The sequence below is a fragment of the Lissotriton vulgaris genome, chromosome 7 (genome assembly GCF_964263255.1).
Source record: "Lissotriton vulgaris chromosome 7, aLisVul1.2, whole genome shotgun sequence".
Taxonomy (NCBI): Eukaryota; Metazoa; Chordata; class Amphibia; order Caudata; family Salamandridae; genus Lissotriton; species Lissotriton vulgaris.
The window spans coordinates 833157659-833170913 of NC_141695.1; the positions used below are offsets into that span (position 1 = coordinate 833157659).

Genomic DNA, 13255 nt, shown 5'->3' on the forward strand with positions numbered 1-13255 from the left:
GAGAAGAGAAGCACCGCCACTCCAGTCCAGCAGGAGCAGCACCAGCACAGTCAAGTCCATTTCTGTCGACAGACAAAAAAAAAAAAAAAAAAAAAAAAAAAAAAGAAGAACAGGCGGGATGCTGGGTAAATACTGCTTATGGAGGGGCAGTATTAGGGTCCCAGCATTCCTCTTGTCTTTTTTTCTGTCGGGAAATGGTTATCTCTACTTTGTAATGAATGGGACGAGGACATAAGGGACCTGGGGGTAATGCACATTGACTTGATCCATCCTCTTGAAGAATGTATTAACCAACACATGCTGATTTAGATTAATGGAGGCATTAATCACCATTTTATTATTAACACTATGTATGTTGTTGCATGTTGGCAATCAGAAAACAAGCATTTGCAATGCAATAGGTCCCGCATTAGGAAAGTGTGAGCTATTGGTATTGTAAATGACATTTTTTTTAAATGTGTTGGCTTTGAAAATATATAATTTAATAGCATCGTTATTCACAAAGCCAATAGCTTAGACTTTCCTAATGCGAGTCCTATTGGCTATGGCAATGCTTGTTGGTTGCAAGCAAGGACAGTGCTGTTGTGGTGCTGAGTGATGATATGGTTGGACTGAGTGATGTGGTGGTGTCCCAGAGTGATGTGGTGGTGTCCCAGAGTGATGTGGTGGTGTCCCAGAGTGATGTGGTGGTGTCCCAGAGTGATGTGGTGGTGTCCCAGAGTGATGTGGTGGTGTCCCAGAGTGATGGAGGGTGGAGTTGGAGGGTGGAGCTGGAGGGTGGAGTTTTTCTGTCCCATTCATGCGCTCTGTTCCATCCTTCATCAACTCCAGTCCTGCAATATGCCATTCATTTACCCCAGTCCAGCATCACTCTGTCCTAGTACCTAACTATTCCAATCATTTACTGTCGCAGCCTCATTCCCAGGACCTGCACTCTACCCCAGTCTTTCCTGCCCAGCATCCCATCCTGCACCCTACCCCCTGCCTGGGATCTGTCCCACTTCCCCCACACGGCCCACAGTGTCTTCCCTCGCCTCTACCCCAGCCTTGCTCTGTGCTCCTACTCATTGACTCTGTCCCATCATTCACTATTCCCCAGTCTGTCCGTCCACAGTGCTGCCCCAGCCCTACCCCCTGACGTCAGCCCTTCACTCTGCCCTCAACCCTCCCCTAACGATACCCCTTCATTCACCCGTGTCAGTGCTTTCCTCTGCCCTCAGTCGGTACTTGGCGACGGTCCGTTTTGGCCCCTCTCCTGCCCAAGAATACTTTTTTGCATTTTGGGTTGGTGCAGATATTACCTAAGTTCCCCGGAATTTGAAGGCTGGATTATCTAAAAGAAGAACTAACCGGCTATCACTATTACCACTAAATATCTCGGCCCTGGGTCACCGCTGGTTGAAACGTGCTGAATTTCTGTGTGGAATTTAACAACTGGATTTAGCAACAGGTGGGATATACACTTTCGCCAGCTGGGCATTTCCTGGAAGTGCTCCCGGGGTGACCGCCCACTGACCCCGTGTCCCCTCCAGCCACAAACAAGTTTCTGTTTTCCTGAAAAAAAACCCTCTCTCAAGTCCTTAGACATGAGTTTATTTTTTGCTAAAACACTTCAATCTGCGCAATTTTGATTTCAAAGTGGATCAGTGGACGGCCTCCTTGTGGGAGCGGCACTGGGCTGAGACGTTTTTCGTGTTTTCTCTGTGCTTTTTGAAGCGGAATTAAGGTCTGGTAAATGCATTGGAGTGTTTTGCACAAGCACCTATTACATTACACATGGTCAGATCCAGGGTATATTTTTGTATGTATGTATTTATTAATGTACATGTGCTGGAAAGTGCATTGCTAAACACTTATACATAAAATCACAACATATGCATGTTTCACTATACTAATTCAACACTAATCCTCTATGGGTCCTGGAGTAGCATGCTACTCGCCGAAAAAGCGCTTCGACGCCTCTTCAGGGGTAGTAAGCGCTATATAAATACAATTACAATACAAATCCCAGAATGCAAACAAGAATCCTGGCCTGGATAAGCTTTTCGCGATTGGATCTGAGAAACCTAAACGAGCCGGTCTCTCGCGCCACATATTCTCAGCAGTCTCAGGCCCTATTTTAAGAGGCACACCAACATCACCGAGGAGGGCAAGACCCAGAGAGTCACGAAACGAATGTTAGTTGATCATCTTTCTCCGCCAGTACGTTCAGAGATCCATATTCTGAAACTCAGCCGATAATATTTCTCCGCTAGGATGCGCTGGCTGGTTTTCTATCCCTACCAACTTGACTAGAGCAGAACGCAGCCTGGAGCACCGGCTCCCGTGCGGCTGGGCCATTTTTTTCCGGAGCAGTTTGCAATTTCTTCCATGTTATGACTGGCGCATTCTCTTCCGTTGTAGGGGCGATTGTAGTTTTTTCGGGACTAGTCAGGCTTTCTTTTTCTTTGTGGGTTATATATATATATATATATATATATATATATATATATATATATATATATATATATATTTTGTCCAATCGTGGGTTTTACCGGGAATTAGTGGCTTATAGAACATTCTAGGATTTCCGAATTCGTTAGTCACTTTCAAAACCACTCTTAGTTTACCTCACCCCTTTTTTTTGCGTAGAGAAGCTGCTTTTCGATATTTTCTCCCCGTTCACGGAAGGTAAGTTCCATTTTGGAGAATCTCCACCAATTCTAGACTGTTGTCATCCTCTTATTCTTCTTATTCACTGTGTCCTTTTATGCCTTCAGTCTATCATACTTTAGTTCATTTTATTCCTCTTTCTCTCATACGTTTGTCATTCTATATTTTCTGTTTACCTCTTCTGTTGCTTCTTCCTGGGTCCATTCTAGACCATTCTAGTCTTTTGTCTCATACAGTTACCTTTTTGCAACTTCCCATGTCAAAAAGGAAGATCATCCTGGAGTCATTCTGGACTCATCTTATGATTACAGTCAGGCTATTCCTGCAATGATCTGGGGAAGCCATCCTGAAGTATGCCTGTAGGACAAAAAATGTAAATGTGATGACGAACCTAGACTCATCAGAAAAACTACAGTAGGATGATGTTCTGATGACTTCTACTGGCAGGGAGTGATTACCTTTAACAACTCCACGAATACTAATTGACAACTTCAGGATGAGGGAGAATTACTCCATGATGGGTTTTAGCTAATTTAAGGATGACTGTCAATTTTTCCAGGATGATCCTATAACCGCGTGGATTACTCTGGAATGATCCCATGACAATTTCTGGATGAGTGTGGATTATTCCTGGATGATCCTATGACAGCTTCAGGATGGCTATTGATTACATCAGAATGGCCCCATTATATTTTCAGAATGAGTGTTGATTACTCTAGGATGATGGGGTGAAAGGGAGGCATGTTTTTGTCCTTGATATTTGGATTTAAGCGGGGACTCCAAGGCAAGTTCATTTTCACGGTCTGATGCGTCATTTTTAGTTGTGGATTTTTGATGAAGGACACTAACCATCCCTGCTAAAAGGGCCAGGTTTTCAAGTTTCTGCAAATTCATCCTCAAACTTGCATCACCAGGCTGAGAAGCTGTGCTTTCAGCATGAGCTTTGTTACCAACTCTTATATAATCCAGTCCACTCTGCTTGGCTTTTTTGTCCTTGCATCTTTTCTCTGCAATTTCTTCCTCTTGTAGTTCGCATAACACCCTCTTAAGTCTACTAGCGCTTCCCCGATCGCCATAGTCCATTAACATCTGCTTTTTCTCCAGTGCCCTTTGAAGAAACACCTGTTTTAGACCCTCTGTTGTGCCAGAATAGCTTGCAATTATCTCTTGAAAAATATCCTGAATCATTTGACACTGTTTCTTCACTAAAAAAAAAAGCAAGAGAAAAAAAAATATATTTACATATAAACTTCAAAACAGAAAAGAACACATTGATCACTTGCAATATATCTTCACGCTCTAGCCATAATATATAAATAAAGAGGTATTGATAATAAAGGACAAATGTACAATCTATCCATAACCAAGTAAGTAAGTTTTCCTTAATAGACAGTACACATTGTAAGGTTGAACTTGAACCTACTGAAAAAAAGTTGCCTAAATAAAATAGTTTATCCAAAAATGGCTGCCTCATAGTAGTGCCACAAGCTATACGTTTCAGTCCTTTTCATAAGTGTTACATTTGTCTCTGGAGAGCAATCCAAGTCATATGTGGGGACATGCATGTTCATTTTTACTGTCCATTATTGGATTAATCACAAATGTAGGTTTTACTGAAACAGGTTGGTAATTTGTACCATTATCCTGCAGTTGCAAACTTATTATAAAGGTTTACTTATTGTGCTTACCAGATGATTGGAGCAGAATCATAGCTTTAAAATCTCTCTCTCTTCGGTGATTGGCCGACCAGCTTCATCTACATTTTCGACCAGCCATTTACAAAGAACTTCCCCGGGATTGTCCAAAAGCAGGAAGTCACCATCTTTTCGAACACACACAGAATGATCGCAAGTGAAAAACAGGACGTTGGATGAAGCCATGATTATGTCCTGCTAGATATAAAAATCAGGAATTAGTTTGTGTGTGGTTTAAGTTTCAGAGGTAAAATACAAAGCATATTAAACTGATTAACAGATTTAATTGGAGAAAAGCACCCCAAAAAGTACACTGACCTGGTGCAATTTCCATCTAATATGCCTAGATTTTGGACTACAAATAAGTGTTTGGGCATGCACTGAAGGCCATTGAGGAAATTACATAATATCAACTTTATTTTTGGAGAGCCAGAGTGTATGCTTAGGTCTTGCTGCTCAGGACAAATAGTAATAGCAAAGTAGAGGCATTATGAGAGAAATAGAAGAACTATCAATAAGTGAACTTTCACACTGGGGTTTGTGACGGGAAATCAAGTTACCTATCCCCACAGATGCATAGAGAGTCAGATGCCTGCTACCCTCTGCCCACCGGCACCCCCAACATGAAAGGACAAACGTTAAAAATGCAATAGGTTTCACCTTTTATTAAGCTAAAGATATTAGCTTTGCTAGTAGTATTGTACGTTAATTGTGCAATACGTAATGGCTTTATAAATGAAAGAAAAAGGCATTACAATGGCAAATACATAAAGCAAAAGCATTGGCATAGCCAATAGGTCTCCCCTCTGGGACCTTATAAGTGTTTTGCCAGAGGTGTTTGGAAGTTTGGTAAGAGATGCAATTTAACATAAAGGGATCCCATACCTAGTTGACATATGCAGTTCAAACGAGAAGAGGGCATGGAGAAACCTCGTATAAGATCTCAATCAATGGGGAAGGCACGCGTTACTGCAACTTGTGCGTGCTTTCACCTTATAAATATTTAACACATGATCCGAGGCAGTTGAATGCTAGAAGCGAGAAGGGAGAGAGCGCGCAAGGGGGGTGGGGGGGGGGGGGGAGAAGAGAGAGAGAAGGCGAGGAGAAAGAAAGAAAGAAAGAGAGAAGGCGAGGAGAGAGAAAGAAAGAAAGAGAGAAGGCGAGGAGAGAGAAAGAAAGAAAGAGAGAAGGCGAGGAGAGAGAAAGAGAGAAGGCGAGGAGAGAGAAAGAAAGAAAGAAAGAAAGAAGGCGAGGAGAGAGAGAAAGAAAGAAAGAAAGAAAGAAAGAAGGCGAGGAGAGAGAAAGAAAGAAAGAAAGAAAGAAAGAAGGCGAGGAGAGAGAAAGAAAGAAAGAAAGAAACAAGGCGAGGAGAGAGAAAGAAAGAAAGAAAGAAACAAGGCGAGGAGAGAGAGAGAGAGAGAGAGAGAGAGAGAGAGAGAGAGAGAGAGAGAGAGAGAGAGAGAGAGAGAGAGAGAGAGAGAGAGAGAGAGAGAGAGAGAGAGAGAGAGAGAGAGAGAGAGAGAGAGAGAGAGAGAGAGAAAGAAAGAAAGATTAATGTGATTTATCTCAGGGCTCGATCCCTCTGCCTCAGTACTTTAGCAGTAGGTCAGGTTGTAACTGGATAATATATGGCTGGGATCGATAGTGGCAGATGTAACAAGACCTGCTTCATTTTTACAGAGATCTTAGTGGTCAAGGTAAATTAGCGCAAACAGAGAATACGTAATTGGCTCCGTCTCAATAATACATACAAACGAGTTAAAAACATTGCATGCACATGGAACGAAACCAGAATGATAGCCTTTTTTGCGAAAGTAGATATTGCAAGATGTTGGAACGCGTCGGACTACGTTTCCTAAATAGGGCGTAAACCTCAATCGCCACAGGCAACCAGGCCTTTCAATTACACAAATAGCAAACAAAATAAGGAACCAGCATTACAACGGCTAAGTTATTTGAAGCATTTATCCTTATGCTTTGAAACGCATCCATGGAAACTGCCAGTGTTTTAGAAGATGTGCTGCTCTGCACACTACACAGCTTGGGGAACGTGACCAGGATTCAACAATAGAGCACACATTCATTTAGTAATGAAAGCTCACTACAAGTTGCAAGGACACAAGTAATGCTCAACAATATACAATATTCACATACACAAATGTGTTTAGCCTTCTTTGATTGACAACTTTTCAGTAGATCGAAAACTGTTCCATTTGGTCGAGAATCTTGAATACACGCAGGTGCACTTGGAACCAACATGGGACCTACAGTATACGGGCAGTAATTTATTTTTCCTTACGGCGAAGAACTTGCTGTAAAACACATTTTTTAGGCTTTTTGCAATTTTCCACAACTTACACAGGCACGCACTACGTCACACATACACATGCTCAAACACAAAAGGTGCATAATAAACAAGCAGGCAGGCTGATACAGACAAACATCAAACACACATAATACACACACATTGCAAAGCAGGCATTCATTTTAACACGTACGAAGCATACACATGCAGGGAGCTGCGTCTGGATTTGCCCCCTTAATGAAAACTCGTGCTTTCCGAAAAATGAGCAAGCTGGTCTGGGACGGAAACTGAGCAGCAGGGACTGAGAGCGGAGGATCGATGCTGCTCTTTTTTAACAGCTGCAGCACTTACCTGAGTATACGCTGGAATCGATGAAGGAAGTGTGGTTGGAAAAATAAAGAGACCGATGCCAATCCATCTGTCACTTTAATGGCCATTGCACTCACGGCAATCTTCGTTCTTGACGCAGAACAATAATGTCACTTCCGGCCCTTCCGGATGTGCGTAGGCTTTTGCTAGAGGAATCCACCGGCTTCCGGTATATGAAAAGGTGAGAGAGCTGTTCTGCATTGAGGATCTGCGGTTCGAGTCCCAGCCAGACCGCAGACTGATGGTTTACAGTAGGTGATTTTGGCATTGTGTTCGAGGCAACTGTGCTTTTTAAAAATGTATTTTAGTATTGTGATGGAGTGAATTCAGCAGTCACCATGACGGCAACGCTTGTTTTCCTTTGCAAGACCTATTCCTCGGGCCATGAGCAGGTCTGTCCGCAGTTGTTTAAAGAGTCTAACAATCGGATTCCACTAAACTATGTGTTTATGGAAATACTCTATGAAGGAAGTGCAGCCTGGGGGTACAGAAAGTATTATATCACAGCAGCGCCTCCCGGCATTCCGAATTCATAGAAAGTTTGGGGTTTGTAGGGCTTTTGGATTTTAGGGCGTACGTGGTCATTTTTGGGTTGAGGGTGGGTTTGTGTTTTGGGGGGCCAGGTGTAATTTAAGGGTGTAGAGCATGTTTGGGGTGCGAGGGTTAATTTTAGGGTTTAGGGTGTGTTTGGGTTTTAGGGTACAAGGGTTAATATTAGGGTTTAGGGTGTGTTTGTGTTTGGTGTGCAAGGGTTAATTTGGGGGTTCAGGGTGTGTTTGGGTTTTGGGGGTGCAAGAGTTAATTTGGGGTTCAGGTTGTTTGGGTTTTGGGGTGCCAGGGTTAGTGTTAGGGTTTAGTGTGTGTTTGGGTTTTAGAGTACAAGGGTTAATATTAGGGTTTAGGGTGTGTTTGGGTTTGGTGTGCAAGGGTTAATTTGGGGGTTCAGGGTGTGTATGGGTTTTGGGGTGCCAGGGTTAATTTTAGGGTTTAGTTTGGGTTTGGGGTGCAAGGGTTAATTTGGGGGTTCAGGGTGTGTTTGGCTTTTGGGGTGTCAGGGTTAATTTTAGGGTTTAGGGTGTGTTTGGGTTTTGGGGTGCAAGGGTTAATTTGGGGGTTCAGGGTGTGTTTCGGTTTTGGGGTGCCAGGGTTAATATTGGGGTCCAGGGTGTGTATGGCTTTTGGGGTGCAAGGGTTATTTTTGGGGTTCAGGGTGTGTTTGAGTTTTGGGGTGCAAGGGTTAATTTGGGGGTTCAGGGTGTGTTTGGGTTTTGGGGCTCCCAGCTGCAGGAGGTCAGACGTTTATCTGCAATTCATTGTGCAATCATCCAACAGTTTGCGTTTTTCTGGAAAACTGAAACCAAATTGGTGGACGTGCTCTTTAAATAGACAAACAATTCTTGTTAAAATCACCGGACGCAAAAACATCCTATTGAAAACACAATAGTACATTTGAAGTATTCAGATGCTTATTTTCAAATCACCCCAAAGTCATCAGGAACAATGTCATCTTGTAAAGTTATTGGAGAGTCATTTACAAGTCCTCCTCAGATCATCAGGAATAATGACACCTTCTGAAGTCAGCAGATACTAATTTTCAAGTCCTCCTTAAATCATCATGAATAATGACACCTACTAAAGTCATCAGATACTCATTTTCAAGTCATCCTCAAATCATCAGGCTGAGCTTCTGCAGCTTGCTGATGACTTCAAGAGCTTGATGATGCCTGATGACGTGTAAATGACTTCTACGGTAGTTGGATGATCATCCAATGACTCTGGGATGGCTTCTAAAGTAATCCTGTTTGACCTGGGTTTATCGCTTGGGCGCTGGGTATAAGAGCTCAAGGGGCCCAGCACCCACCAATAATTTTAGACTGGATCTAGTGCAGCCCTGCCAAGTGCCACACATCTCAGGTCAGACTAACTAATGTTTTAGAATTTTTTTGTTACATCACTAAAAGGCCCCAAGATTGTCCCGCAAACTGTATTAATTACAGGCTGACTGCAGACAGTCTGTCAGCTCCTTTCTGTGGTGGTGCTTCTCAGGGCACAAGTCCTAAAAAAAAAGTGGGGGGACGCTGTCACCGGAAGTGACGTCACGAAAGGTGGCTTGTCATTGCCTCCCCTCACTCACTCCTTAGATGCGATTGCATCTGCGAAGCCTGCGGCAGTGAGTTGAGTCAGAAACGTTAACATATACTTATTCCACTCCACCTCTAGACATTCTATGTTGTGGGATTAATGACATTTTAAACTTTAGAAGTGACTCCATTTTATTCCGTTTCACCTGTTCAAATCTACGAATGAACGTCCTTGAACTTTTAACACCAGGACAGGTTCCTTTTAGTGGACTGCCATAAACCTTGCTCTGTGTCGTATGTAAAAGTATTTATGCTTGTTTCACCCGACTACGCGCTGGATCTCGTCCCAGAGAGGGCAAAGAGTGAAGTCCAGCTGTTGGGCAGGGGGGACGGCGTCCACCCGGTAAAATAAGTGGGGGGGACGCCATCCACCCACGTGGTACCCCGACTCGAGCCCTGGTGCTTCTGTGTTATTTGGCAGCTTGTGCTGCCTGTCACTAATGATATAGGGCCCATTACGATGTCGGGTGGAAGGCCATCCGAATGCTTATTGGTGGCAGTCCGTCTGGCATTTGAGGCATCAGTCCGACCGCTATATTATGATAAGCTCCAACTACTCAGGGAGCCAGGCAACACAGTGGGGATTACGATGCATGTTTCCGACAGCTTTTCTATGGTGGTCCGACTGCCATAGAAAGGCTGTCGGAAACAGACCTTACCCCGGTGACCTTAGCAATAAGGGCTTGGGGGGGCACCTGATGTTCCCCCTGCAAACATCCATGCATTGTGTGGCAGTCACCGCATGATGCCGTGGTGCCTGCCACACGGTAAATGGATGTTTAAAAAGTATATTTCCTATTGCGGCTTGTGCTGCAGCCCGCAGCATACGCCGCAATAAGAAATATACACTTTCCGACCGCCGCCAAGGCGTTCGCATCCAAATTTTGGAAGCGGACTGCCAACTCCTTATTGGGTAGTCTCGTTACCGACATGATTCTGGTCGGATGCTCGTCTGACCAGCATCGAAATAGGGCGCATAGTTGTTGTGACACCATGATACCAGGAGCTTCTCCCTGAACTGCATTAGCAGTTTCGATGTTACCTTCCCTGAACAACTGGGCTGACAGTCTTGGAGCATCCTCCTGTAATTGATCAGGTGACTAGCTTTTTATCATTACATTTACATTGCCAAGCAGCAGAACTGTCCTATCGGCACGTCATCTGTTGTAGACTCCTCATACTAGAGATGTGTGGACTGCTCTGGGACTGTGAAAGCCTGTGGGCAGCTGGCATCAGAGCAGGCTAAGAGGAGATGACACTGGCAACTCTGCCCACTAAAATAATATTCCCATCTCCTGGTACATGCTTAAGACTTGAGTTCAAAGGTAATGACAAATATTTACAAATAGGCACTTTTATAACTCAGGCACTGAATACAGTTTATCTAAGAGTTCTGCAAAGCTGGTCAGTAGATATTTAAAACTTTTGTGTGTCGCCACCCCCACCCAAAGTGTTCCTGTTCTCTTCAACGGAGAAGGAGATAGATCAAATATACAAAATATGTGTTGACCAAGAACCAGTCTAAAGACAGATTGCAAGAGTGAGATTTTCTCTGTGCCTGAGTGACTGCGATGTAATCTCCTAAATCATTACATCAGCTTTAATGATAGGTTAAAACCTATAAGTATAGCCCTTTTTAACATTTCAAGAAATGTTGAGTCCACACCACAGTATACACTTGCAAATTGTGGGACAAACCTCAGTGCAACCCCCCAGCTACACTGAGTGTAGGAAGGTATTCACACATAGGCTTCTCACAGATACTCTGTGACTGCTTGCAGGGTAGCTGTAGTTAAGCATCATTGTGTGGATGACAGTGTGTGCAGGGTGAGAGCAGCGTTTTAAATGGACACATATTCAGTGCCTGCATTTCTTTAATGTGCCTGGGAGAGTTCTTACTTCTCAGCAATGGTTTAATACTTTTAATGAGGGAGTGCTATCCTTTCTGATTAGGAAGCAGTTATTCTAGGATAGTGAGTACAGCACTTTTTCTATTTCCATTTCATGGGGGGTGCCAGCACCCCTTCACATACCTTAAAACAAATTCTCTGTCCGTGCCAGATGTACATACTGCCTACCCCTCAATCTCTCTTCACTATCCAGAGGTACACAGGGCATCATAAACAGCTGAACATGCTTTGGGTGGAATATCAGGTTTTACAACTAGGGGGTTATGAGGGTGAAACACGCTGCAGCTCTGGGATGCTTGCACCGCAGGAAGAGGGCAATGAGAGGAGGCTTCTTCTTTTGGTAGAGGTATTGGCACTTCACCCGGAGAACTATAAAACAGTGTTTAGAGTAAGTTGCCGCTTTTCTTCGTACACCTGTCTGTGGGCTCTGCTCCTGCATTGCCTTGGGAGTGTTAAGTGCCCGCCTTCTCTACGCCATCCACTCTCTCCTTTTTACATAGCTTTTCTCCTTTCCGTTGGGCCAGTGACAGTCAACAGCAGTTGTAGGCAGCCCATAAATGCTGGGCTTTGTTTCACTTGAAGTATTCTTCTCAAAGGTTAGTTTGTTACAAGTTTCAAGTTTAAATACTTTATTCTAAAACATTGTCATAAAAGCATGTTTCCCTAAGCTAAAACAGAATAAATACTACGCTAGAATTTTAAGAACAGAAAAAAATACATATTAAATACCATTCATTTCATACTGTGTTGACGAATAATTCAATTTGTAAAATTTATACATTGTAAAATCAAGTCACAGCACAAGGCCTTAGCAAGTTAAATTTGTCATTATAGATACATTTCCCATGATTAATTACAGTTTTAAAGTGCGCGTTCGTATTATCCAGGCCCACCCCATGTATTTGGCTACAGCAATTGCAAGATTGGCGGCACAATTTGATTTTAAAATCCTTAGTGCCTCTAAATATTTCCTTGTCCCCATATTCCTGCAGACCGGTTTTAACCATCTGCTTCTTGGGGCAGCATATAATGGGCAAACAAACCGAAAATGTGGGATGTCCTCTACATGTGCTTTACAATAAGAGCAAGTATTTACATTACCGGGGGACCATTTGGCCGTGAAGGCATTGAGGGGTAAGGAGCCAATTCTAAACTGAAAATACAGCTTCCTATCTAGGGGTTTAGAAATCAAATCCCAGTACTGTTCACATTTAGGAGTGATTTTGAAATCCAAGAACTGGGATGTCAACAAAGATGGTTGGTTGGAAATCAATACAGTATTATTTATCATGTCCCAATACATTTTTTTCAATGAGGCCTTAGATGGGAAGGCGTGTGGGTCTACTGTAGTCCACAAATGATCAAGGTGCAGTTTTTGGAGCATGTTCCTAACTTCTTTGAGCCAGGATATTTTATGAAACCGGTCAGAGCTAACAACATCCATAAGGGAAGCTGCGTAATGACTCAATTCAGGAGTAGTTTTTACACGCCTCCAGTATAGGAGGGGGCGCAATCTGAACATGTCCTTGATCTTTTTCCTCCCGAGATCATATTGAAGCGGGGTCGAAGGAGTGCTCTGGGGGACACCAGTTATTCGTCGAAGAAATTTGTTTTCTGCAACGACTAGTGTGCTCAAATTGGTGAAGCCCCATAACTCTGATCCATAAAGGCAGGCGCCCAACACTTTCATGCTGTAAATCTCCATTATTGGCTGGATGGGTTTTGTAAATGAAGATTTATGTTTTTGGGCTATTGCCCCTGCCAATTGGTTAAACTTTAGCACCACAGAGTCCATATGGGATTTCCAGTTCATGTTGGCCTGTAAAGAAATACCTAGATAGGTAAAAGCATTCACTTCCTCCAGTGAAGACCCATTGAAATGCATTTTCCCCTTGAATTTCTTGACAGGATTCAGGTTCATAAACTTAGTCTTTGTTGTATTTATTTCCAAGCCCCGGATCCGACAGAAGTCACCAAAAGCGTTTATTGTCTTTTGCAATCCGCTAGGGGTCCGCGAGACCAGCAAGGTGTCATCTGCAAACATTAATACTGGGACCCGCTCCCCATCTAGTATTGGGGCATCTGTCGGAAATTGCTTTAAAAAGTCAACTATGCCGTTGATGTAGAGGGAGAATAAGGTGGGGGCCAGGACACAGCCCTGCCTTACCCCTCTATCCACAGGGA

At 43.4% G+C, this 13255-nt stretch overlaps 2 protein-coding genes across 7 annotated transcripts in view; one reads left to right on the forward strand and one right to left on the reverse strand.

Annotated features, from left to right (window-relative positions):
- Positions 1 to 1796: 1796 nt before the first annotated feature.
- On the reverse strand, positions 1797 to 7148 carry LOC147702501 (uncharacterized). 2 transcript variants are annotated; one of them, XM_086931160.1, is made up of 4 exons: positions 7003 to 7148; positions 4413 to 4544; positions 4341 to 4381; positions 1797 to 3857 (listed from the first exon to the last, which is right to left on the reverse strand). In XM_086931160.1, exons 2-4 carry the CDS (start codon positions 4472 to 4474, stop codon positions 3325 to 3327), a joined length of 636 nt encoding a protein of 211 aa, XP_086787286.1. In that variant the 5' UTR covers positions 4475 to 4544; positions 7003 to 7148; the 3' UTR covers positions 1797 to 3324. The 2 variants fall into 2 exon arrangements, with proteins under 2 accessions (XP_086787286.1, XP_086787285.1); XM_086931159.1 differs by having other exon boundaries at positions 4341 to 4541; positions 7003 to 7134.
- Positions 7123 to 13255, forward strand: part of ANAPC11 (anaphase promoting complex subunit 11) — a 73508-nt gene continuing 67375 nt past the window's right edge. For 2 of the 5 annotated variants that reach the window (XM_086931161.1, XM_086931163.1), the window contains exon 1: positions 7175 to 7271. In XM_086931161.1, the coding sequence (XP_086787287.1) occupies positions 7262 to 7271 (10 nt within the window). In that variant the 5' untranslated portion in view covers positions 7175 to 7261. Of the gene's footprint in view, positions 7276 to 13255 lie in introns of all 5 variants that reach the window. The other 3 variants (XM_086931167.1, XM_086931166.1, XM_086931162.1) reach the window with 3 other exon arrangements.

What these genes read in the sequence shown, in the direction of transcription:
- LOC147702501 (XM_086931160.1), bottom strand. Translation starts at nt 4,474, where the DNA reads ATGGTGACTTCCTGCTTTTGGACAATCCCGGGGAAGTTCTTTGTAAAT. An exon ending in GTAAATGGCTGGTCGAAAAT is followed by an intron (nt 4,382 to 4,412) that starts GTAGATGAAGCT and finishes CAATCACCGAAG; the next exon opens with AGAGAGAGATTTTAAAGCTA. An exon ending in GATTCTGCTCCAATCATCTG is followed by an intron (nt 3,858 to 4,340) that starts GTAAGCACAATA and finishes TTTTTTTTTTAG; the next exon opens with TGAAGAAACAGTGTCAAATG.